This window comes from Rhinolophus hipposideros (genome assembly GCF_964194185.1).
Source record: "Rhinolophus hipposideros genome assembly, chromosome: 8".
Classification (NCBI taxonomy): domain Eukaryota; kingdom Metazoa; phylum Chordata; class Mammalia; order Chiroptera; family Rhinolophidae; genus Rhinolophus; species Rhinolophus hipposideros.
Window position 1 is genome coordinate 31,406,060 of NC_138054.1, and position 24,815 is coordinate 31,430,874.

The 24,815-nt window shown below is 34.0% G+C and overlaps 1 protein-coding gene across 10 annotated transcripts in view; it reads left to right on the top strand.

The window, feature by feature from the left end:
- COL24A1 (collagen type XXIV alpha 1 chain) overlaps nt 1-24,815 on the top strand; it is a 308,048-nt gene that overhangs the window by 183,582 nt on the left and 99,651 nt on the right. For all 10 annotated transcript variants that reach the window (XM_081056177.1, XM_081056184.1, XM_081056178.1 and 7 more), the window contains 5 exons: nt 2,853-2,906; nt 3,196-3,240; nt 3,355-3,399; nt 8,752-8,805; nt 13,323-13,376. In XM_081056177.1, the coding sequence (XP_080912303.1) occupies nt 2,853-2,906; nt 3,196-3,240; nt 3,355-3,399; nt 8,752-8,805; nt 13,323-13,376 (252 nt within the window). The remainder of the gene's footprint in view (nt 1-2,852; nt 2,907-3,195; nt 3,241-3,354; nt 3,400-8,751; nt 8,806-13,322; nt 13,377-24,815) is intronic.

A 24,815-nucleotide genomic window follows, 5' to 3' on the forward strand; every position in this document is an offset into this window, starting at 1 on the left:
TGACAATAGGTATGCTGAGGCAGAAACTGGCAGTTAATTATGCGACTTCCCTCCTGAGCTGGATGAAGCCTTTCCCACATATATATCTATTCAGCCACTTAATCGGACTTTATCCAAGAAATGAGACTTATTTACCATCTTTGGACCGATCTTTAAAAAAAAAAAAAAAATTCTAAATTTATAGCTCTGTATCTAGCGGGGGATGGGGAAAAGGCTTCTGAAGCTTTATTCTTATGGCTGCTACCATTTAAACCTAGGCCGAATGACTTCTAACTCTCTAGTACTAGCCTCAGAGATCTGTGCGGCTCATTGTGGTTGTATGTCTACTGTCAAGTTCATCTTCTCCCCATCCCCCGTTTTCCATGCCAAACAAACTTCCATTTCCAATTTGGTTTTATATTAGCACTGTCATCATTCTACCAGTTACTAACAAAATATCCAAGAAAGACAGAAATTTCAGATTACAAAGGATCCAAGTGCCTAATCATGGACACATTTTCAGTCTAGATTTTACTTATTTTCTGTGGTATTTTAGAATATTAACCACTTATTCCTTTTCATACTTTCTCAGCCACATTCTGTTATTACTCCAGAAAATTTTGCAAAGTGTTTTCTTACAAGGCAGAAAAAGGAAAATAGACATAGAACTGCCAGATAAAAGAATACATGCTGCTGAATTTTTAACATGAAGGTGATTATTAGATAAAGGTCCTGAGAGATCTTTGCACTTAAAACTTCAGAGTCATCCTCTAATCGTTGTTTGTTTGTTTGTTGAACTGAATTTACTGGGGTAACATTGGTTAATAACATTATATAAATTTCAAGTGCACAACTTTATAATACGACATATTGTGTGCTCCCCACCCCAGTCTGGTTGCCTTCCATTTCATTGTTCTTTCTTTCATCATCAGTTACTTAATTGTCCAACATTCCAAGCGTGTTCCACCTCTGGACCTTTGCAGCTGCTATTTCTTCTGCCAGAATTAATCGTCCCCAAGTTATTTGTACAGCCTGCAGTCTCACCTCTTTTAGGTGTCTATGCACTAGTCACTTCAGAGACTTCTCAAACCAATCTATAAAATAGGGCTCCCCACGTGGATTCTCTCTAGTCCCTTACCTTCGTTATTTTTTCTTCATTGCATTTAAGTACCTACTGTCATTTTATACTTTAATTTCATATATTTATTTACTTGTCTTTGAATCAGGGATTTGTCTCTTCTCCCTACCATATTCTCTGGGCCTAAAATGGTACCCGGCTTGTAGTAGGCACTCAGTAAATGTTTGTTGAATGAATAATATGCTTTGAAAAATCACTGATCTATTAAACAAAGTCCATCCTCCTTAACTTGACATTCAAGATCCTGTACAATAAAACTGTAACTTAGTTTTGCAGTCATTAATGGGAAAATAGGACAGAAAAAAAAATTGGAGACAGATCATGGAGTACAGTGGAGCTATAGATCCTCATGGAATGTGAATCTTCTCTCCACTCCTATGAATGCACCCAAGAGGATCAGGGAATATAGCTACGGTAAAAGCGTAGAGTTCTATTATAGGAAGTAGTTTTTAATTATATAAAGCTCAACGAAGCTGATGGGGTACAAGAGAAGGTGCTAAAGCCTAGGGGGCTCCTTCAAAGCATCATGTTGCTTTGGGAGATTTGCATCATTGTTTTGTGTAGAAATCGTCAGGTCAGTGCCCCCTCATTGATTATTTTGCTGTTTTGGAGGGGTTTTATTATTTTTAATTTTTCATTAGATTATTGATTTAAATATAAACCTTTCAAGACCCAATCTTTCCACAATTATTTCTTGATACAGAAATACTGCTTTCAAACTATATTTTTCATTTTTGGGTATTTTCTTTCCTACCTCTCTGAGCTTATGTCACATAGCCTTCTATCTAGAGATCTGTGCATGATCTCCAACTGCCAAAATAGTATCTCCATTCCCCTTACAAACATGTGAAAGTACTCCTCCTCCTTTGAATGTTTTTAGCCCTTGACATGCCTTGTCTCTTCCCATATTATAATCACTTGAATAATTTACCTTATCATTCTCTATGCTTCATAATGGGGAAACTTTCTCACAATTGTGTATCCCCATAGCACGTAATGCAAAGCCTTTTCCACAGATGTTCAGTTATAGTTGTAGAATTGAATACATTCCTTTGAACATGCCTTTAAGATCTTGCAAGGACAGTTATAATTTAGGCAGGGAGACATACGCTGTCATTTAATTAGAGAATGACTTTTGCAACGGATGCTTCCTCACAGCTAATTACTAAATGAATTTTGATAGCAACTTAGCCCAGAAGTTTTAAACTTACATGAGTATTCCCAGCAGCATTTTCTACCCCTTTTCTGTGTCCCTGCCAGCCGTCTTCTGGTCACTATTGTCAGGCAGATGCACAGCAGGTACGATGCTATCAGCACTCACTTTCTAATAAAGTGGAAAGAGTGCCATTCCAAAAATATTACACCTAAGAGTGTTTGGACAAACAAACCAGCCACTTTTAAGTTAATTTAGAGTTGTTTTTAGAATAAATGCTGGATGGATAAGGTGAACAAAATACTCAGCTAACATACCTGGCCTTTAGTCACCTCGACAACTGAATCAGCCGTTCGTGTGCTGAGCTGATTTACTATCATTTGGCATTAAATCTTGAAAACACTGACTTGATTCTCTCATGCAGATTGGATCATCCATATACCCAGCTGTATTCTTTTCTGTGGTCATGGCACAGAAACAAGCAGGAGTTTGTCAGATAAAGAAGAGTGTCTTCATTTGTAAGGATTCACAGCAGGGAAAAAGGAAGCTTTCAAATTAACAAGATATTTTTTCCATCTGTAGGGACCAAGAGGGACAGATGGTCTCTCAGGAGAACAAGGTATACATGGTGCCAAGGTAATCACTGATTTTCTCATTTCATATACAGTTAAGTTTTTCTGAGTCCATATATCCTGCCTGTCTAAAATCTAATACATTTCCTTACAAAAGCATGGTTCTAAATTGTCTCTTAGTCTAAATATAAAACATACGTAAAGTTTCTACTACACATACAGAAATCTTTTCTTTTTAATATTGAACTATATACTTGATGTCTAATTTTTTGTATGTGGCTGTATATACATAGTCGTGTATAAGACTATAATTCACATTCTTATTAATTCACCTGGCATTAATATTTTGTTAGGGTGAAAAAGGTGATCAAGGAAAAAGAGGGCCTTATGGTCTTACTGTAAGTAGTAAAACATTTCGTATAAAAGATAAAAATTTTAAATCTTTTTTTTTGGTATATGATTAATATTTGGGGAGGAAGCTACTTGACCCAAGCATTTTCTTTCCTATATAGGGTAAAACTGGAAACCCTGGAGACAGAGGAGTTCAAGGGAAACCAGTAAGTAATTAAAAATAAAAAGTGGATAAAATAAAAGTGGATAAAAATAAACAAATTTTATCCACTTTATTCTCTGACATAACCATTCTTTATTTTTTTAGTTTTATTTTATTTTATTTTATTTTATTTTTACATCCCTCACACCGTGAACCCCCCTCCCCCCATCCACCACCACCCCGACCTCACACCGAGCCATCACATTATACACATAAAATTATAGTTGGCATTCATTAATGTCCAGCCTCTGGTGTACAATGCCATGACCAGGCATCCACAGCATCCCTGAGGTAGACATAACTATTCTTCAGTCTTCACTTTTTCCAGCTTCTTGTCCAGTTTTGTTTTATCTTGTCCAGTTTTATTTGTTTTATTTGTTTTAACTTGAGTGTTTTTAGACCCTTGGAGTGTGGAGCTATGCTTTCCCATGGCACTGCTCTAAGAGTTTTTAATATTATATAATACTAGGTATTTTTCTACTATCAAAAATCTTTTCAGAAGTATACTGATAGGCAATAAGTTGTGTGTTTATCATCATATAATGTCAAAACAAAAGAAAAATATTAAAACAAAGAAAAAATACACATACCTGGTACACAGATGTACACAGACACACACATATGATATTAAATATATATATATATGTGTATATATATATTATAATTTTGAGCACATAAGCTTAAATGTATGAGTATTATTAATTACTTTAGGCATTATATCATTAGTTTATAATAGTTGTTGAGGTTTACTTAGCTCTATACCTACATTGTCTCATTATTCTTGATTGAACTGAAATTGATTTTGGAGATCTTAAGGAAGCTAGTATCAATCAATCTAAGAAGTCCAGTCTTCCCAAGGATTGATTTGATCCTGCACAGTAATCTCCGTGTCTCTAGTCATTTATGCACTGTCAACAAGCAAGCAGTGCCATCTAATAGGAAGGTACATTGGAGGTCAGATCGACTTTTGTTCCAGTGCATGCTTCTATTAGCTGTATAGTCTTGGTTTAATTGGTTAGCTTTGTGGATCATGTTTTCCTCTTCTATAAAATAAAGACACATCTTTAAATTGTCACAATTCTAAAGCTAGGTATTAAATGAAAATTGGTAACATGTATAGTACTTTTCCAGAACATCAGGAAAAGGATATTTGCCTATGGGCCAACATTGTTTCCACACATATCTCTGACTCAAAGGGGAATCAACAGGAAAGGCCATGATCCATTGTGTTATGAAGGTGATAAAGCCTGCATAATGTTTTTAGTTTTCTAAGTCTTGTAAAAACTATAACAGTTCATAGATTATTTTTATCTAGATATTCTTTCAGTTGATGAGATGGAGGGTTAAATCTCCAACTATGATTTTGTATTTCTCCGTTTCTCTCTTTTATTGTCTAATTTTGCTTTATGTATTTTGAAATTCTGTTTTTAAAGTATTCACATTTATGATTATTATGTCTTCCTGATGAACTGATCTTTTTATCATAACAAAATGTTCCCGTATATCTCTGGTAATACATTTTTATTCCTGGTAATACTGTTTGTTTTGAAATCCACTTTATTTGATATGTCTCTCCAGTCTTCTTATGCTTGTTGTTTGCATAACATATCTTTTCCATTCAGTTACTTTCAACCCATCTGAGCTTTCAGATTTAAACTGAGTGTCTTATATCTGGGTCTTGCTTTTTTTATTTATTCTGATAATCTCTGCCTTTTAATTAGTGTTTTTCCCATTTCCATTTAACGTAATTATTGGTGTGGTTGCCTTTAGGTCTACCATTTTATTATTGTTTTTCCTTTGTGGTTGTGGTGGTGTTTTTGTTCAGTGCCTTCTTTACGCATTGAATAATTTTGAGAACTCCATTTTTATTTAACTATTGGATTTTTAGCTATATTTCTCATTATTGTTTTTAAGTAGTTATTCTAGGTCAAGAGTCAGCAAACTTTTTCTGAGAAATGCCACCAAATAAATATAAGCATTGTTGGTTATATGTTCACAGTCACAACTACTCAGCTCTGTCATTGTAGTGTGAAAGGAGCCATAGACAGTATGTAAAGCAATGAACATGACTTTATTCCAATTAAATTTTATTTACAAAAACAGATGATGGTCCAGATTTATCTGTAGTTTGCCATTTTCTGGCTTAAAAATCACAGAATACATTCTAACTTCCAATAGTCTTCTTAGAGCTAATATATGTGTACAGATGATCAACTTACAATGGGGCTATGGCCTGATTAACAAACCCATTTTAAGTTGAAAATATCATAAGTTGAAAATACACCGAACTTACCTAATGTGATAGCTTATCCTGGCTTACTTACATTAGCCTACAGTTAGGGAGTGTCATCCAACACAGTGAATATACTGTAGAGTATTGGTTGTTTACTGTCACGATCACATGGCTGACTTGCAGCCGTGGCTCACTTCTGCTGCCCAGCATCATGAGAGAGTATCATATCACATATCACTAACCAGGGGGGAAAAAATCAAAACTCAAAATTTTAGGTACCATTTCTACTGAATTCATATTGCTTTCACACCATCATAAAATTGAAAATCGTAAGTTGAACCATCATAAGTCAGGGACCATGTGTAATACTTAACGTAATTGTGAGAAACTTGCAACCATATAGACCATTTACCAACATCCTGTATTTTGTGCTATAATTATTTTACGTGTTATATGTATATGTGTTATAAACCTCACACTGCAAAGTTAAAATTTTGCTTTAATATAAATAAAATATGTATGCTTTACTTCAAGTGAAATATATATTTTAGAGATATTCAGGAGAAAGTAGTGTTGTTTTTTTTAATTTATCCATGCATTTACTCTCTCTGGTGCTCTTCATTCCTTTCTGTAGATCTGTATTTCCAAATGGTGTCATTTCCCTAGAGTCTGTATACCTTCCTTTAGATTTTTTGTAGTCAAGTTCTGCTAGTGATTGATTAATTCTCTTAGTTTTTTGTTGATGAGAATGTCTTTAATTCACCTTTATTCTTGAAGGATATTTTCATTGGATATGGAATTCTGGGTTGGTAGAGTTTTATTAGTTTTTATTCACCACTGCAATATTGATATGTCATTTTCTTTTGGCCTCTATTATTTCTGATGAGAAGGCCACACTTAGCTTCATCATTATTCCCCTGCATATAATGTATCATTTTTGTCTGGGTTCTTTCAAGATCCTCTCTTTATTTTTGGTTTTCAGTAGTTTGACTATGATGTATCTAGATGGATTTTCTTCACATTTATCCAGCTTGAGGTTTGCTGAGCTTCTTGTGTGTGTAAATTTGTGTTTTCGGTAAATTTGGAAATTTTTCAACTTGGTTTTTTCAAATATTTTTTCTACCCCCACCTCTCTCTCCTTTCCTTCTGAGATTCCAATTACATATAAATTAAACATTTGATATTATCCCTAGGTCCCCAAGGCTCTATACATTCATATTTCAACCTTTCACTTTCTTTTTTTAGTTGGATAACTCCACTTTATATTTACTCTCTTGTTAAGCCCATTCAGTGAAATTTTATTTGTGATATTGCATTTTTAAGTTTTATTTCAGATATTTAGTTTTCAGTTCTATAATTTCCATTATTTTTGCAGATGAAATTTCTCTTCTGAGATTCCCTATTTATTTATTCATCATAAGCATATTTACATTGACATTATTGAGCATATTTATAATAGCTACTTTAAAATCCTTGTGTGATAAATCCAACATCTGAGTAATCTTGAGTTTGGTTTCCATTAATTGCCATTTCTTATGAATATGGGAAAATTTTCTGTCTAGTAATTTTTGAACTCTATCTTGGACATTTTGAATGATGCATTGTGGAGACTCCAAATTCTATTATATTTCTTAGAACAGTATTCCTTTTTATTTTTATTTTATTTTTAAATTTGGCACTCCATTAATTTAGCTGGGCTCAAAATCCAAGTTCTCTAGTCTCTGTGGTAGGAAATCTCTGCTGAAATCTCTGTTTGGTTTTTTCAGTCTTGGCTGGGCTGCTTGGAGTCTGCCACACCATATATATTTCAAATGTCAACAAGAGATTTAAGCAGAATTTATACCCAGAATTTAATGCTTCCCCTCTCTGGCTCTTTCTTCCATCACTTTCCAACAGCTCTGGTCACTCCAAATTTTGCCCTCTGCTTCTCTATGTGAGTAAGACTACAGGTTTCTATCCTACTTATTTTTAACCATCCTATATGACCTACCCTCTGGCTAAAAGACATTAAAAAAATTAGAAACTCACCTAGTGACGTTCCCTTTCTTCTATGTGTAGATCTTTCTATTCTAGGTTTTGCCTACTTTTGGTCGTTTTTCCAATGTCTTCAGATTTTAAAAAAACTTTTGCCCTGGGTTTATATTTATCTGCATATAGGTTGGTAGGAGCTACTTGGCCATTATGGAAGTGGGACCTCTTAACAGTTCTTTTTTAAATATAATTTTCTCTGGAATAATGCAGAAAACTTGAGAAACATTTATTTCATAATTCTTATAATACAAAAATTATATAGTATTAAATCTATTCTTTCCCATTCTTTAAATAATGAAGCAGAATGCACAGTTTTCATGATCCTACAATGAAAGCATAGCCATGGAAATAATATAGAATTACCATACAAACCATCAATTTCACATCTAGGTATATACCCAAAAATATTGAAAGTAGAGAGTCAAACAGATATTTGTACATCAACGTTTATAGGTGTATTATTCACAATAGTAAAAAGGTAGAAATCCTAAGTGTCCATTGACAGATGAATGGATAAACAAAATGTGTTTTATATATATATATATATATATATATATATATATATATATATATATATATATATATATATGAATGTTATTCAATATTACAAAGGAAGGAAGTCTTAACACATTTTACAACATGGGTGAACCTTAAAGACATTATGCTACACGAAATAAGCCAGACACAAAAGAACAAATATTGTGTGATTCCACTTATATAAGATACCTAGAATAGTCACATCAGAGAAAGAAAGTAGAGTGATGGTTGCCAAAGGCATGGAGGAGGGAGATAGGGAGTAATTTAATGGGTACAGGGTTTGAATTTGGAAAGATGAAAAGTTCTAAAGATAGATAGATGGTAGTGATGGTAGCATAGCAAGGTAAATGTACTTAATGCCACAACTATACATTTAAAAATTGTTAAAATGGTAAAATTTTATATTATATGCATTTTACCACAAAATAGGGAAAAAAATAATAGAGGCAGAGAGAAAAGTTAGGTGGGAGGATTGTGAAGAAAAGCTGAGGTAATAGAACTGACTAAAACATTTTCAAACCACTTTTTCTTCACATTTTGCCTTTGTTTGTTCAGGGTTTACAAGGACCCCCTGGGAATACAGGCGACAGGGGACTTCCAGGAGAACCAGTAAGTTTATTTTTATACTTTTCTAATTGTGTTTTCTCCTAATGTACTTATCTTTCTGTTACTATTGCCTTCTTATGCTATGGCTGGTTTTCTGAAAGCAGCATTTATTATGGGCACCTAATTATATAGAAGAAATATTTTACTGTGAATACAGTCTTTAGTGCCTTCCTGGTTTCATAGAGTCAAATGTGCTCCTTTTTATCAAAAACTGTTAAACTTTACATATTTATGTTTCAACAAAGATAACTCTGTTTTATTTAATCTCAGATTTTTTTTTTCTGAATGGCTTGTTGTTAGTATAATCACAACACACACACACACACACACACACACACACACACAGTCACATTTATGAGGTCAACTCTATATAAAAGACCACATAGAGAAACCAAACTCTACACATGATTGGCCAAAATATACAAACATGACAGAACTGTTGTTACATCAATAATGCAAAAACTTATATCTCAATTTCATAAATGTGATTCAATTACACAATTTCCATGGAAAATGAATTGTGAAAAGACCTTGTCACATCTACTTTCTCAAAATTTATTCTTTATTGCCTATGAAGTCATTCTTCTTGGATGGTATCAGCTGTAATATACTGTAATATGTTTTTTAAGTTTTATAATGCAATATAATCTTTCAAATTACTGGGCTTATCCATCAGCTGACACAAAGATTTACAAGTGGCCTTTGCATAACTCATTTAACTAATAGCAAGTGGAAAGTTCTAAGAGTCAAATTGTTGCTGTTACAAAGCTATATTCATTTCCTTCTTTACACAGTTAACTTATAATGTATGCTCTCTAAACAATAAATAAAGATTTGATCATATATATAATTATTTCCATGGAAAGAATCTTAGATATGGTATTGATTTTATCAAACTAAATCCTTCTCAGTTTTCTTTGTATTTTGTATCTCTTGATTTGCCATCCCAATTCTAATATTTATTTCATCAAAAACAATGCAACTCTCTTTAGCATTATTTACCTAAATAGCTCTTTCTTCTAAAAAGTCTGTAGCTCCTTTAAGTCAGAGACCATTTCTTTTACCTTTGCAATCTTCTTTTCTGGTCTAATGCCTGGCATATTATATCTACTTAATGCATGTTCGTTAAAGTGACTTCACAGAAAGTGATACACCCAAAGGTATAATCATTCAGCCACTATTGTTAGATGAAGTGAAATGGACTGAAAACTAATTTAGTCTTAATAAAAATCACATTTAAGTAAAGATAAATGTGTCAATAGAGCTATGGCAATAGCAAAGACAATATCTTGGGCTTTATATAAGAAAATATTTGTTATTGTAGCCATAAAGGACTAAATGGCTTAATAGCAACCAAAGATTGATATTCAGGTCACAGAGTTAGTAGGGCTGGTAAATAAAACATAAATCAATTTGTAATGGATAGAATAGGTTTGTTTCACATATTTTAGCTGCCTGGCCATAAGAAAAAAAAAACAGAAGTAAACTGGTAAATGAAGGACACAAAACTGGTAAATGTTGAAACACATTTATATTTTGAGAATAACAAAGTAGAGAGGACTACAACTGTTCTATAGCCAACACCTATTAGAGTGGTCTTTTTTTCTCAGATGAGATTCAAAACTGGTTTATTCATTGTAATGCAAGTTTTGGGATTTGGATAGTTGACCATTCATTCATTCAATCAACAAATACGTATTAAGAACCTACACTGGGAGTATAGTGGTCAGCATGGAGTTTTCAGTCTATGGTAGAAGTGTACATTAATTAATAACAGATAAATGAATAATTTAAAATTGGCATATGTATTGTAAAGTATAGGTATTCAATTCTAAGAGAATATGTAACAGAGAATCTATCCTACTCTGGGGTTAGGAAAAGCTTCCATAAGGAGAAACATTTGAGCTGTAATCTCAAATGGTAGGATGAATGGTAGCTACTTAGGGAAAGATGGGGAAAGGTCATTCCAGAGCGAAGTCATGACCTAGGAGGAAACACTGCATATTTATGTGACGGTCTAAAAGAAGGCCAACATGACTGTCGCAGAGTCAAGTGAAAAGTAAGTGCAAGATGAAGAGAGAAAGAGAAGCAAGTGACAAAACACATACAGCTTTATGAGCCCTGTTCCCAAGGATTTGTATTTTTGTCCTAAGAACAAAGGGATGTCATTGAAAGGATGGAACTAATTTTATGATCCAATTATCACTTTGTTAAAATTACTCAAGCCACAAGGTAGAAATCAAACTGTAATGGACCAAGAATGGACAAGAATGGCTTTCTGTTGCAATAATCCAGATGGGAGATGGTAGAACCCTTTTGATTTTCAGAGTAGAGCGGATAGATATATGATTCGAAAGGAGATAAAAATCAACAGGAGATAGATGTCCTGTATATGAAGTATGATTCCTAAGTTTCTGGCTTGAAGAATTAATTAGATAATTATATACCACATATCAGTGAAATCATATGGTTCTCTACTTTTTCTGTCTGACTTATTTTACTTAGAGGTTACCAGAATGTAAGTGGGCAGGAGGTTCTAGATGAGGGTAAATGGGGTCAAATATATGGTGATGTAAGAAGAACTGACTCTGGGTGGTGAACACATAATATGAGATATAGATGATGTAATACAGAATTGTACACCTTAATTCTGTGTAACTTTACTAACAACTGTCACCCCAATAAGCTTTAATTTTTTAAAAAAAAGAATGAATTAGATAGTTATATCATTTAATAAAACTTGGAATACCAACAGAAAGCAAAGTTTAAGAATGGAAGATTATAAATGCCATTTAATTATTGCAACCTTTTAGGAAATTGACTTGACTTTTGACTAAATAATACTACATTTCAGACTCTATTCTAAGAGGGAAAATGCAGAATACACACAAAGACTTACGCACAAAAGTGTTTCTCTCAGCGTGTTTACATTCTGAGGAGAATAAATTTTAAAATGTTATCCATAATATTTAATAAGCCATAGTTGAAAAATATCAGTGACCTCTTAATACCCTTAATGGTTATATTGTTGAATTGAGGACAACTTAAGTGACACCTGTGTACCAACCTTATAATTCTATCACTCAAATGTTTATCTCAGCTGTTCCCAATATCATATTGTGTTACAGACCTTCATTTTCATTTATAGTCTAACATGCAAATAATATTCGCTAAAGCAAAATTTTACCGCAAAGAGCAGCTACAAACAACATAAATGTCTAGTATTAAGAAAATGATTAATTTATGATACCGTGGAATAGTAAATGGAATATTCTGTAATCATTGAACAATTTTGTTAAGAAATATTTAAAATAACATGGTGAAATATTTATGTTTAGAATAGAATTTTAAGCAGACTACAGAAGGATAGAGAGGTATTATAAGCTTCCTTAATAGAACTAGAAGGAAATATGAAAGAATATTTACAGTATTTGACCTAATCTGTTTTTTTGTACTTTCCACAGTTTTCCAATATTTTTTAATAAACATTACTGTAACAATTCAGAAAAACAGTTTAACATAACCAAGCATACCAGTTTTGCTCCCCATTACTACATTTTTAAAAAGTGAGGTGTTCACAAAATTGTGATGGAGTATATATAATCTTATAACAAATTTTCACTATCTTGCTATTTTCTGTAAATTTGAATGATGTTGTTATTTTCTGAATCTAAAAAATATGTTATGTCTCTCCAGAAAGATCGAAATACTGTATTTCCAGAAAGATCAAAAAGTGCAAGTAGCTCTTTTGGATAGCTAGAGAAATACCATTATATTGCAGTTGCTAAATAAGTATTAATTTATCTAAAATAATTATAGCCAGTTAAATGGCTTCCACTCACTAAAAAGATCCTTTAGATTCAGCAATTAAATGCTTAGGCTATAAGCTAATTACTCAATGTCCATTTACTCAAAATTAAGCTATTCACTATTGCGGTGACCAGGATTGCCATAAAAGTCCGAACATGTATTTTATTACACCTCAGTGATTATCTCGTGTAAATACTGTTACATCAATTCATATGAAACAGGAATCATTCAAGTTGACCCAGTACTATGATAAAGTATGATATCAGCAAACTCCAACATATTTTTGTTTCATTAGAGCAAATATTTGCTTCTTTAAAACTATTAAGTTTGTCATGTATTTACCAGGAATACAAAGTAAATCTGTAATTATCATACCCATTAAATAAGATAACTTTTGAAAGTCCTTAGCACAATATTTCTGATTTATTAGGCATTTGACAAATCTTCATTGAATGAGTAAATAAGTTAGGGAATGAAAGAATGAATGGTGCTGTCCTTTCTTTCCTTTTCTTTTGAGTCCAAGTATACCTTAATATTATTCACAAAAGAAACACAGATGTATAAACTAAAGATACAAATTTTTAATAAGTTACTATCCCAATAAATGTATTGTGTTATATTACATATGATATCTTGCAAATTCCATATTTAGGTGCATATTTTAATGAAGTAATCTTTGATTCTCAGATTTTAAATTTGTTTTAATACAGGGCCCACGAGGACCGCAAGGTGATGCTGGACCTCCTGGAGAAATAGGTGCTGAGGTAATTGTTTTATGGCTCTTTCTTTCTTTTTAGTTCATCAATGCTCACTACCTTTTATAAGACTCCTCTGAGGTCTAGTTGATAGATATACACATATATTATGAAAAATAATTCTATAGTTCTTTTCTTTTTCATATTCAGAAAATAAAGCCTAAAATTCTATTTAAAGCAGGATGACTGTTGTATGGACCAAATTTTACACATGGAAAGTTTTCCTCTTAAGAGTTCATTTAAGTGATAGAACAAAGAGTGATAGAATAATATTTAAATGATAGAAAAATTTTTCTTTCAGTTACGGAGAGTTAACTTAATAGCCCTCCATGCTAAGATGTTATATCTCCTTCATAGAAGGATATTGAGAATTGAATCCATTTCAAGATATACTTTGGAATGGTAAACAATGGTTGTATAATTCTGTTGTTTGTTAACTTAAGCACTAAACAAATTAGACATAAAATCTCGCCTTCCTTGGCTTCTATGAAACTGCAGTCTCCTGTTTCTGCTCTTTACCTTCTGATTAGCCTTTCTCAGTCTTTATGTGAAGTTGTCCTTCCTCTTCTTCAGTTCAGCAATCATATTATTACAATGACTCTAATTAATTACCAGTATTATTCTGATAGCTCTCGTATGGATGGCTCTAACTCATGCCTATCTCTTCAGCTACAATTATTGATTTCCTGTTGTCTTTTACATAGATATCCTAAAACATCTCAAATTCAAAATATCTAAACCAAATCACTTCCCCATTGTTCTTGCTCCTTTTTTATCCCATCTCACTGAAAGACAACCCTTTTACCCAATAATCCAAAACTGAGTCATCCTAGACTTCATTTCCTTCTATATCCTCTCCAATTAGCCATCATTTCCCTTTGAATAAGCCCCACTAATGTCTCAACTCTAACCTTTCCTTTCCTCACTGTTGCCAGTGCTCCAGTCCCCCACTTTTATGCCATGTTTCCTCCTCTTCCCATCATTCCTTAGCTACTTGTTGCCAGTTTATCTTTGTCATATCATTCCTCTTCTTGAAAATTTTCAATGGCTCTTATACTGTTAATAATGTCAGTTTCTTAACATGATAAATAATGTTCTACATTATCTAACCTTTGTAGGACTATTCAACCACATTCCAATAAAACTTTTCTCCTCCCCTATATATTCCAGCTTCGTTGACCTATTTTTAATTCCATGATTACATCGTTTTTTTGCTCTGCACTATATATCCACTGGGGATAAAAGGATGGCTGAGATATGGTCCCTGACTCCTTTAATTATTATCCTTTAGTAATTTATAATCTATTCCAGAATATAATCATTTAAAAGATCATTACACTGCAATATGTTAGAACCGATGACGGATATATTCACAGGGCAATTTAGGAGCACTTCCCTTGGGTAAGGGAAAAAAGATTTGGGAGGCTGGGCAGGGAATAGGATGAGTTTTAAGGAATGAGTAAAGTTAGGCATATAAAAAAGGAATAAAAAAGGCATATAAAACAGGCAAAAAAAGGAATAAAGATAAGGGCATTCCAGGAAAAGGTATAGTATGAGCAGGAACATGCAAACATGTGGCAGTATGGGTTCTTTGGTGATTAAAGTCAAAACAAGGAGTGACAATAGGTGAAGATATAGAGAAATGGTTAGATCTTGAAAAGACTTACGTACATTATTAAGAAGCATGAACTTTGTATGTTCTGGGCTATCATTAGTAACTGTACAGTATAAACAAGCAGTGATAAAGTCCAATTTGTATGTTTGGAAGATAATTCCAGCAGTCCCATGGAGGATGGATTTTAGACAAAAGTGAAGACATGCAGACCTACTGAAAGTCTGTTGCATTCAACCATGCAATCTGACCTAATGTAGTAGGCATAGAAAAGGAAAAGAGGGGATGGATTTGAAAAATGTTTGCTATATAAATTCTGTAGAACATGCCTATTTGTGGAATATGGAAAGTAAAGGGAAAACAGAAGTAATAAAGAGAATATATTATTCCCCAATTTCTAGGTTGTGCAACAGAATGGATGATAATACCCTTTCCTGAGGCCAATGAAGAATGTTAGGAAGATTAAGGTCATAATCTGCTAATCTTCCCCAAATAAATGGTTAACAAGTATCAGTGCCTGGTTTTAAGTCCTCTTCTGACTCAAAAGATACTGTTGGGGTGTTATCAGAAACGTTGCTGCTTGAGGGGTCCCCATTGATCTCTCCCCTTGAAGTTACAAGTTGAACAGCTATCATTCAACAAAGGATTCCTTGCATAACACACAAACACGTCTGAATGAACCGCTCATCAAAACATCTGAAGGTAGGCGAATGGGGTGAACAGAGAAGGAGGAAAGGGAGAAGAACAGAGACGGTGTGTGGACACATCCCAGAGCTCACTGCAGTCCCAGGAGAGGGGAGGATTTAGGCTGTGGCTCCAAGCAGTCCTGCCTGAAAGATCAGTATATAATACAGCTAAACCCAGCAATTGGGGCAGAGACCTTGGGGCAGAGACTGAATACAAAGTGCAACAGCTGTGGTCTAACAGCCCTCAGTGCCAGGCAGAAAACAAAGCCACAGAGCCTGACTGCCTCCTTGCACCCTCCCAGACCTTGCCTCCCCACACCCTTGCAGAGCTAGCAGTGGGCCTCAGAAAAAATCTGTAGCAGTATCAGGTTAAAGAGCACAATATCTACAGTCCTGAGAACTGAAGAGATAGATTCTGAGTGGCAGACGCACCCTGCAGCTAACACTAGTGACAGAGTGGAGATGCATGGGTGAAGCAGCTGTGGTCTGGCAGTTGTCATTACTCCAAGGAGAACAAAGCCAAAAGCACACCGGCCACCTCTCCCAGCCCACTCCCACCCCACATGTTCCAGCTGATCACAGCAGGAGCATGCAGGGCTACGCAGCTCTGCAGCTGGCTGCAGGGGCAGCAGTGAGGTTGCGGGGGCTCAGAAGCCCCTCACCCACCACGTTTTCCCATGGGAATGGTGCCCTGAGACCAAGGCAACTTGATTATATAGGAGACGACCACCTCCCCAGGACATCTTCCACCCTGAGAAGTTGGAACAGAACAACAGAAAATGAAATGTTCCGGCACTACCTACTGGAAAGCAAATGAGAAACCTCTTCATATCAACCTGTTGAATTCATTCCTGTAAATGCCTAGGAAGAGAAATAATCCATCAATGATCATAAACAACCAAAATAACAATGCGGCTCAGAAAGAAAATGAAAAATCTCAAGAAAACAAACTTAAAGACATGAAAATGTGTGACTTAAGTAACAGAGAATTCAGATTGCATTTCTGAAAAAAACTCAGTGAAATGCAAGAAAACTCAGATGGGCAGTTTAATAAACTCAGATATAAAATCAGTGAATAAAAGGAATACTTTACCAAAGAGATTGAAATTTTTAAAAAGAACCAAATAGAAATTCTGGAGCTGAAGAACTCAATAAACGAGAAGAAGAATGAAAGTGAGCTTAGGAAATAAAGCTGACCAGATGGAGGAAAGAATTAGTGTTATCAAAGATAGAAATCTGGAAATGACACAGATGGAAGTAAAGAGAGACTGGAGAGTTAACAGAAGAAAGAATTATACAAGATCTATCTGACGCCATCAGAAAATGGAATATAAGAATAATGGGTAAACCAGAAGGAGAAGAGAGAGAGAAGAGAACAGAGAGCCTATTCAAAAAAATAGTTGATGAGAACTTCCCAAACCTATGGAACGAACTGGATCCTCAAATCCAAGAAGCAAACAAAACACCTAATTATCTCCATCCTAAAGTTCTTCTCCAAGGCACATTATATTCAAAATGTCAAAAATTAACGACAAAGAAAGAATTTTCACGGAAACCAGGGGGAAAGAAGCCAATAACAAAGGAAAGCCCATTAGATTATCATGAGATTTTTAGTAGAAACTCTACAAGCTAGGAGGGAGTGGAATCAAATATTCAAACTATTGAAAGAGAGAAATTACCAGCCAAGAATAATATATCCAGCAAAATTATACTTTAGATATGAAGCAGTAATAAAGACCTTTACAGATATGCAGAAGCTGAGGGAATTTTCCACCACAAGTCCTGCATTACAGGAACGCCTGAAGGAGGTTATTCTAGTTAAAACAAAAATACAAAAGGATACAAAACTACAAGTAAGATGGCTGACAGACACACAGAAGCAGGAAATGGCAACCCCTACTCAGAATAGGGCACTATAGACTTAAACATAACATAAAGGGTAAAGGAGGCTAAAACATAAAAAAATAAAAAGATAAGAAGACAATTTGCTACTGCAAATTGGAAATGAACTCATAGCATAAACAGGGATAATTTATGACAACAAAAGCATAAAAGGAGGGTGGTGGTAAAGGACTGAATCTGCAAGGGGGAATGGAGATAAAATGCATGCTAAAGAAAAAGTACTACTGTATATATGAAACTTTCTTTTGCATAAACTTAATGGTAACCACTCAAAAAAAAAGGAAGAAAATAATTCAAAACTGAAACACAAACAGAGGAAGCAAAGAAAAAAAATCATAAACCATAGAGTATCACCAAACTAAAGTAACAGACAGAAACATAAAGGCAAAGAAACAATGGAGACACCAAGCTACCAGAAAACAAAAGAATGATAGGAAATCCTCATATATCAATAATCACCTAATGAAAATGGACTGAACTCACTAAGAAAAAGACACAGAGGAGCAGGTTGAATCCAAAAACAAAACCCAACTATATGCTACCATCAAGAGACACATCTCAGCTGCAAGGACAAATATAGACTCAAAGTGAAAGGTTGAAAACCACTACTCCAAGCAAATGACATCCAGAGAAAAGTAGGTGTAGTCATACTTATATCTGATGAAACACTTCAGGATAAAAAACATAACAAGAGACAAAGAAGGACATTTCATAATGATAAAGGGACAATACAACAAGAAGACTCATATATATATATATATATATATATATATATATATATATATATATATATATTCCCAATCAGGGAACACCAAAATATATATATGAGACTATATATGTCTCATAATATAAATATATATGATAAATAAATATATATAAATATAAATATATATATTATTTAAATATAAATACTAATAGATATATGTTCTCAATCAGGGAACACCAAAATATATATATGAGATATATATATGAGACTCATATATATTCCCAATCAGGGAACACCAAAATGTATAAAGCAACTACAGACAAAACTAAAGTGTGAAACTAACAAACACAGTTAAAGTAGTGAACCTAAATACCCCATTAACAGCTATGGATAGCTCATCCAAACAGAAAATCAATAAGGAAATATCAGCCTTAAATGACACATTGGGCCAAGTAGGTATAATTGAAATTTACAGAGCCTTTCATCCCAGAACACCAGACTACACATTCTTTTTTAGTGGACATAGAACATATGTTGGTACACAAAACTTTCCTCAATGAATTTAAGAAGATTGAAATCATACCAAGCATATTCCCCAACCACAGTGCTTTGAAATTAGAGATCAACTGTAAAAAGAAAGCAGGAAAAACCACAAATATGTGGAGATTAAACAACATGCTGCCAAAGAACTATTGGCTCAAAGAAAGAATAAAAAGAGAGATCAAAAGATACATAGAAACAAAAGAGAATGAAAGTACAACATATCAAAATTATTGAGATACTGTTAAAGTAGTAATAAAAGGGAAATTTATGTCATTACAGGCCTAGCTCAAGAAACAAACAAAAAAATCCTAAATAAACAACCTAAAATTACATCTTAAAGAACTAGAAAAAGAACAAATGAAACCCGCAGTCAGCAGAAGGAAGGAAATAATAAAAATTAGAGCACAGTTAAACAGAGAACAAAAGAACAATAGAAAAAATTAATGCAGTAAAGATCTGGCTCTTTGAGAAGATTAATAAAATAGACAAACCCCTGCTAGGCTCTCTAGGAAAAAAGAGGAAAAAACAAATAGAAGTGAAAGAGAAATTACAATGGATACCACAGAAATACAGAGTCATACAAGAATACTATGAAGGACTATATGCCACAAAATTCAATTACCTAGAAGAAATGGACAGTGCTTAGAAACATATGACCTTCCTAGACTGAATCACAAAAAACTAGAAAATCAAAATAGACTGATCAACAGTAAGGAAATTGAAACATCGTCCTAAACCTCTGCAAAAGCAAAATTCCAGCATCAGATGCCTTCACTGGTGAACTCTACCAAACATTCAAAGATGACTCAATACCTGTCCTCAAACTTTTCCAAAACATTGAAGAAGAAGCATTAATACTTCCTAACTCATTTTATGAGGCCAACATTACCCTGATACCAAAACCTGGTAAGGATAACACAAAAAAGAAAACTATAGACCAATATCTTTGCTGAATACAGATGTAAAAATTTTAAACAAAATACCAGCAAATTGAATACAACAATACTTTCAAAAGATTATACATCATAATTAAGTGAGGTTCATTTCAAGAGTGCAAAGTTGGTTCAACACATTCAAATTGATCAATGTGATACACTACATAAACAAAATAAAGGATAAAAATCTCATATTAATAGATGTAGAAGAAGCATTTGACAAGATACAATATCCACTTATGATTAAAACAATAAAATGGGTATAGAAGAAAAGTACCTCAATATAATAAGGGCCATACATGATAAACCCTCAGCTAATATCATACTTAACGGTGAAAAACTGAAAGCTTTTCCTCTATATCAGAAACAAGAGAGGAATGCCACTTCTTACCGCTGTTATTCAACAGAGTATTAGAAGTCCTACCCAGAGCAACCAGGAAAGAGAAATAAATGCATTCAAATTGGGAATGAAGAAGTTAAATTGTCACTTTTTGCAGATCACATGATTCTTTATATAGAAAACCCTGAAGAGTCCATCAAAAACTATTAGAAACAATAAATAAATACAGTAAAGTTGCAGAATATAAAATCAGTATACAAAATCATTGCATTTCTTGATAATAACAATGAAATTTCAGTAAGAGATGAACAAAACAATTCCTTTGGCAATCGCAACAAAGAGAATAAAATATCTAGGAATACACTTAATAGAGGATGTGAACAACCTATACACTGAAAACTGTAAGACATTTTAAAAGAAATTGAAGACACAAAGAAAGGGAAAGCTATTCCGTGTTCATGGATAGGAAGAATCAACATAGTTAAAATGGCCATATTACCCAAAGCAATATACAAATTTAATGCAATCCCCATCCAATTCCCAATGACATTTTTTCAAGAAATAGAACAAAAAAACCATCACATTTCTATGGAATCATAAAAGACCCCCAAATAGCCAAAGCAATCCTAAGAAAAAACACCAAGGCGGGAGGTATCATTCTTCCTAACTTCAATTTATACTACAAATAACAATAATCAAACAGTATGGTATTGACAGAAAATCAGAAACACAGACCAAAGGAATAGAATTGAGAACCCAGAAATAAGCCCACATATATAGGGCAGATAATTTTCGACAAATGAACTAAAAACATACAATGGAGAAAAGAAAGCCTCTTCAATAAATGGTGCTGGGAAAATTGGAAAGCTACATGCAAAAGAATAGAACTAGACTATCGGTCACCATACACCAAAATTAATCCAAAATGGATCAAAGACCTAAACATAAGACCTGAAACAATAAATTGCATAGAAGAAAGCATAGGTACTAAACTTATGGACCTTGGGTTTAGAGAAGATTTTATGAATTTGACCACAAAGGCAAGGGAAATAAAAACAAAAATAAATGAATGGGACTGTATCAAACTAAAAAGCTTCCGCACAGCAAAAGAAAATGCCAACAAAACAAAGATGCAACCAACCGAATGGGAAAAGATATTTGCAAACACCTCCAATAAGGGTCTAATATCCAAAATATATAAAGAAGTCATACAACTCAATAACAAAAAAAGAATCAGTCCAATTGAAAAATGGGCTCGGCGGCCGTTTGGCTTAGTGGTTGGAGCGCAGTGCTCATAACACCAAGGTCTCCAGTTCGCTTCCCACATGGACCAGTGAGAAACAACGGCTTGAGCTTGGAGCTGAGCCACTGGTGGGCGGCCGGTTTGTTCAGTGGTTAGAGCAGTGCTCATAACACTAAGGTCGCCGGTTCGATTCCCACATGGGCCAGTGAGCTGCACTCTCCACAACTATATTGAAAACAACAGCTTGACATAGAGCTGATGGGTCCTGGAAAAACACACTGTTCGCCAATATTCCCCAATAAAAATTAAAAAAAAAATGGGCTGAGGACCTGAACAGACACTCTTCCCAAGAAGATATACAAAGGGCCAATAGATATATGAAAAAATGCTCAACTTCACTTGCTATTAGGGAAGTACAAATCAAAACCGCAACGAGATACCACCTCACACCTGTTTGAATGGCTATTAGCAACAAATAATAACAAGTGTTGGAGAGGTTGTGGAGAAAAAGGAACCCTCATACATTGCTGGGGGAAATATATATTGGTATAGCCACTATGGGAAACAATATGAAGGTTCCTCTAAAAATTAAGAATAGAATTACCTATGACCCAGCAATCCCTCTTTTGGGTATCTATCCAAAAAACGGAAAAAATTTATCCGTAAGATGTACGTTCCCCTATGTTCATTGCAGCATTATTTACGGCGGCCAAGTCATGGAAACAACTGAAGTATCCTTCAATAGATAATTAGATTAAAAAGATGTGGTATATATGTACAATGGAATATTACTTGGCCATAAGAAAAGATGAAATACTGCCATTTGTGACACCATGGCTAGATCTTGAGATTATCATTATTAGCAAAATAAGCCAAACAGAAAAGGTTGAGAACCACATGATTTCAGTCATATATGGGATACAAACTGAAAGCAACAAATGAACAAGACAAACAAACAAACAAAAATTTATAAACAGTTACCAGAAGTTAAGGGGGGAGGGAGGGTGGTAAAAGAGGGTAAATGGGATCAAATATATGGTGATGGAAGGAGAACTGACTCTGGATGGTGAACATACAATGCAATGTATCAATGATGTGTTATACAATTGTATGCTTGAAACCTATATAATTTTAGTAACCAATTTCAGCCCAATAAATTTAATTAAGTAAAGAAAGGCTACGGGGGGTGAGGGGGATGGAAAGGCTGATAACATCTGTTACACATCCTCTAAGCCAAAAGAAAGCTTTTTTTTTTTTTTAATCAGTGTAGGAGACAAGAATTCTGCTGTGATAAGGAGTAGGGGTTAAGTTAGTTAAGAAAAATATACTGATTTAGAATAGTGGTTGGGGATAATGGAAGAAGGAAATAACAAAAGACAAGTAAAGGAGCATACCTTACTAAAAGTCAAGCTGAAGTAGGAGGCTGTGAGTTTACGTTATGTGAATGAATAATGATAACAATAGCAAATTATTATGGAGCTCTTTCTAAGTGACTAGCATACTTATGTGCTTTGCCATATTAATGAACTGTCACAACACCCTATGAGATAGATGCAGTTGTTATCCTCATTCTATAGATGAGGAAACCAGGACATGAAACGGTTAAGTAACTTGCTCAAGATCAATAGCTAGTGGTAGTCGTGGAGCCTCCATTTAAATTTAGGCATCTCTGTCCACAGCCCATTCTCTTAGCCACGATGACTCGGAACAGTAATGATGCCTCTTTGCACAAGTGTGTAAATTTTCCCAGCAGTATTCAACTGGGAATATAAATGGAAAAGGCAATTTAAAGTGCTGATTCAAGATTGGTATAAGAAAATAGGTACCACCGAGATCAGAATATCAGCTACTGGATTTAGCCTAAGGAAGGAAGCCAAGAGGAGCTGACAGATTGGGAGAAATTTGTATGGAAGAAGTCTTGAAAAAGTTGGAATTCTCTCTCAGGAGAGAATTTTAATCTTAGAGTAGGATATAAATTCTATCATTTCTGAGGCAAAGAAGAAAGCCAGGCAGTCTCACTTCATATGCCTTCCTCTCGAGTACCATTCTATACTGCCTCGCGTAGTAAAGTCACAAAGGTAACCAACAGAAAAATTTAAATAATTGTGGAAAAATTGGTGAAATGATGGTAAGACAGAGGGAGTATAATGGAATTAAACTTTAGCAAGGTAATACATCAAGAAGTCAAGATACACTTTTGGAATTATAGATATAATCACTAAAAAAACTAAAACAAAAATTGATGTATAAAATAGTTGCCTCTGGGGCTTTTCATGATAAGTCCATTAGCACTGTTGTGCATGTATAGTTGTTATTTTGAAAAAAAATCAACGTGAAAATGGATTTGAGAGGCTAAGTTAAAATGGAAAACCGTACTTTTATCTAACATACTATAATGATGTGATGTTGTAATCTATAATAATTCTAAGGAAGATTATCAGCCATGGATCAGAACTATTGAGGAATCCCTGAAAGATAGAAAGCAAACAGAAAACTTTTGGTCAAGGTAGTATTATGAAATAATACTTTAAACTACTCTCTACTCCAAAAACATGGGAATTATAGATTACATATGTATGTGTTTTATAATTACGAGTACACATATGTGTGTGTGTGGACACACACATTACACAGAGAGTGGGGGTAGAAAAGGGGAAGAGGGAGAAGAGAAAGGGGAGCAGGGAGTGACAGTCAAACATGCTCAAATATAAGATAAATATCTCCAAGCGACAAAAAAATGAATAAATAAAAAATAAGTACAACAGCAATTGTAGGAGATCTAGACCTAGAAACAGCCACTGATTGCAAGAAGTTGTGTTTTCAAGGCAAAAAAAACTGAAAGCTTCCCAACTGACTCACTTTTGAAAAGAGAGTGGGAAAAATGCCATAAATAGATGATAGATAGATCGATAGATAGATCGATAGATAGATAGATAGATAGATAGATAGATAGATAGATAGATAGATAGATAGATAGATGATAGATAGATGATAGATAGATAGATAGATAGATAGATAGATAGATGATAGATAGATAGATGATAGATAGATATATAGATAGATAGATAGATAGATGATAGATAGATAGATGATAGACAGATAGATAGATGATAGATAGATAGATGATAGATAGATAGATAATAGATAGATGATAGATAGATAGATAGATAGATAGATAGATAGATAGATGATAGACAGATAGATAGATGATAGATAGATAGATGATAGATAGATAGATGATAGATAGATAGATAGGTAGATAGATAGATAGATGATAGATAGATAGATAGATAGATGATAGATAGATAGATAGATAGATAGATAGATAGATAGATGATAGATAGATAGATGATAGATAGATAGATAGATAGATAGATAGATAGATGATAGATGATAGATAGATAGATAGATAGATAGATAGATAGATAGATAGATAGATAGATAGATGATAGACAGATAGATAGATGATAGATAGATAGAT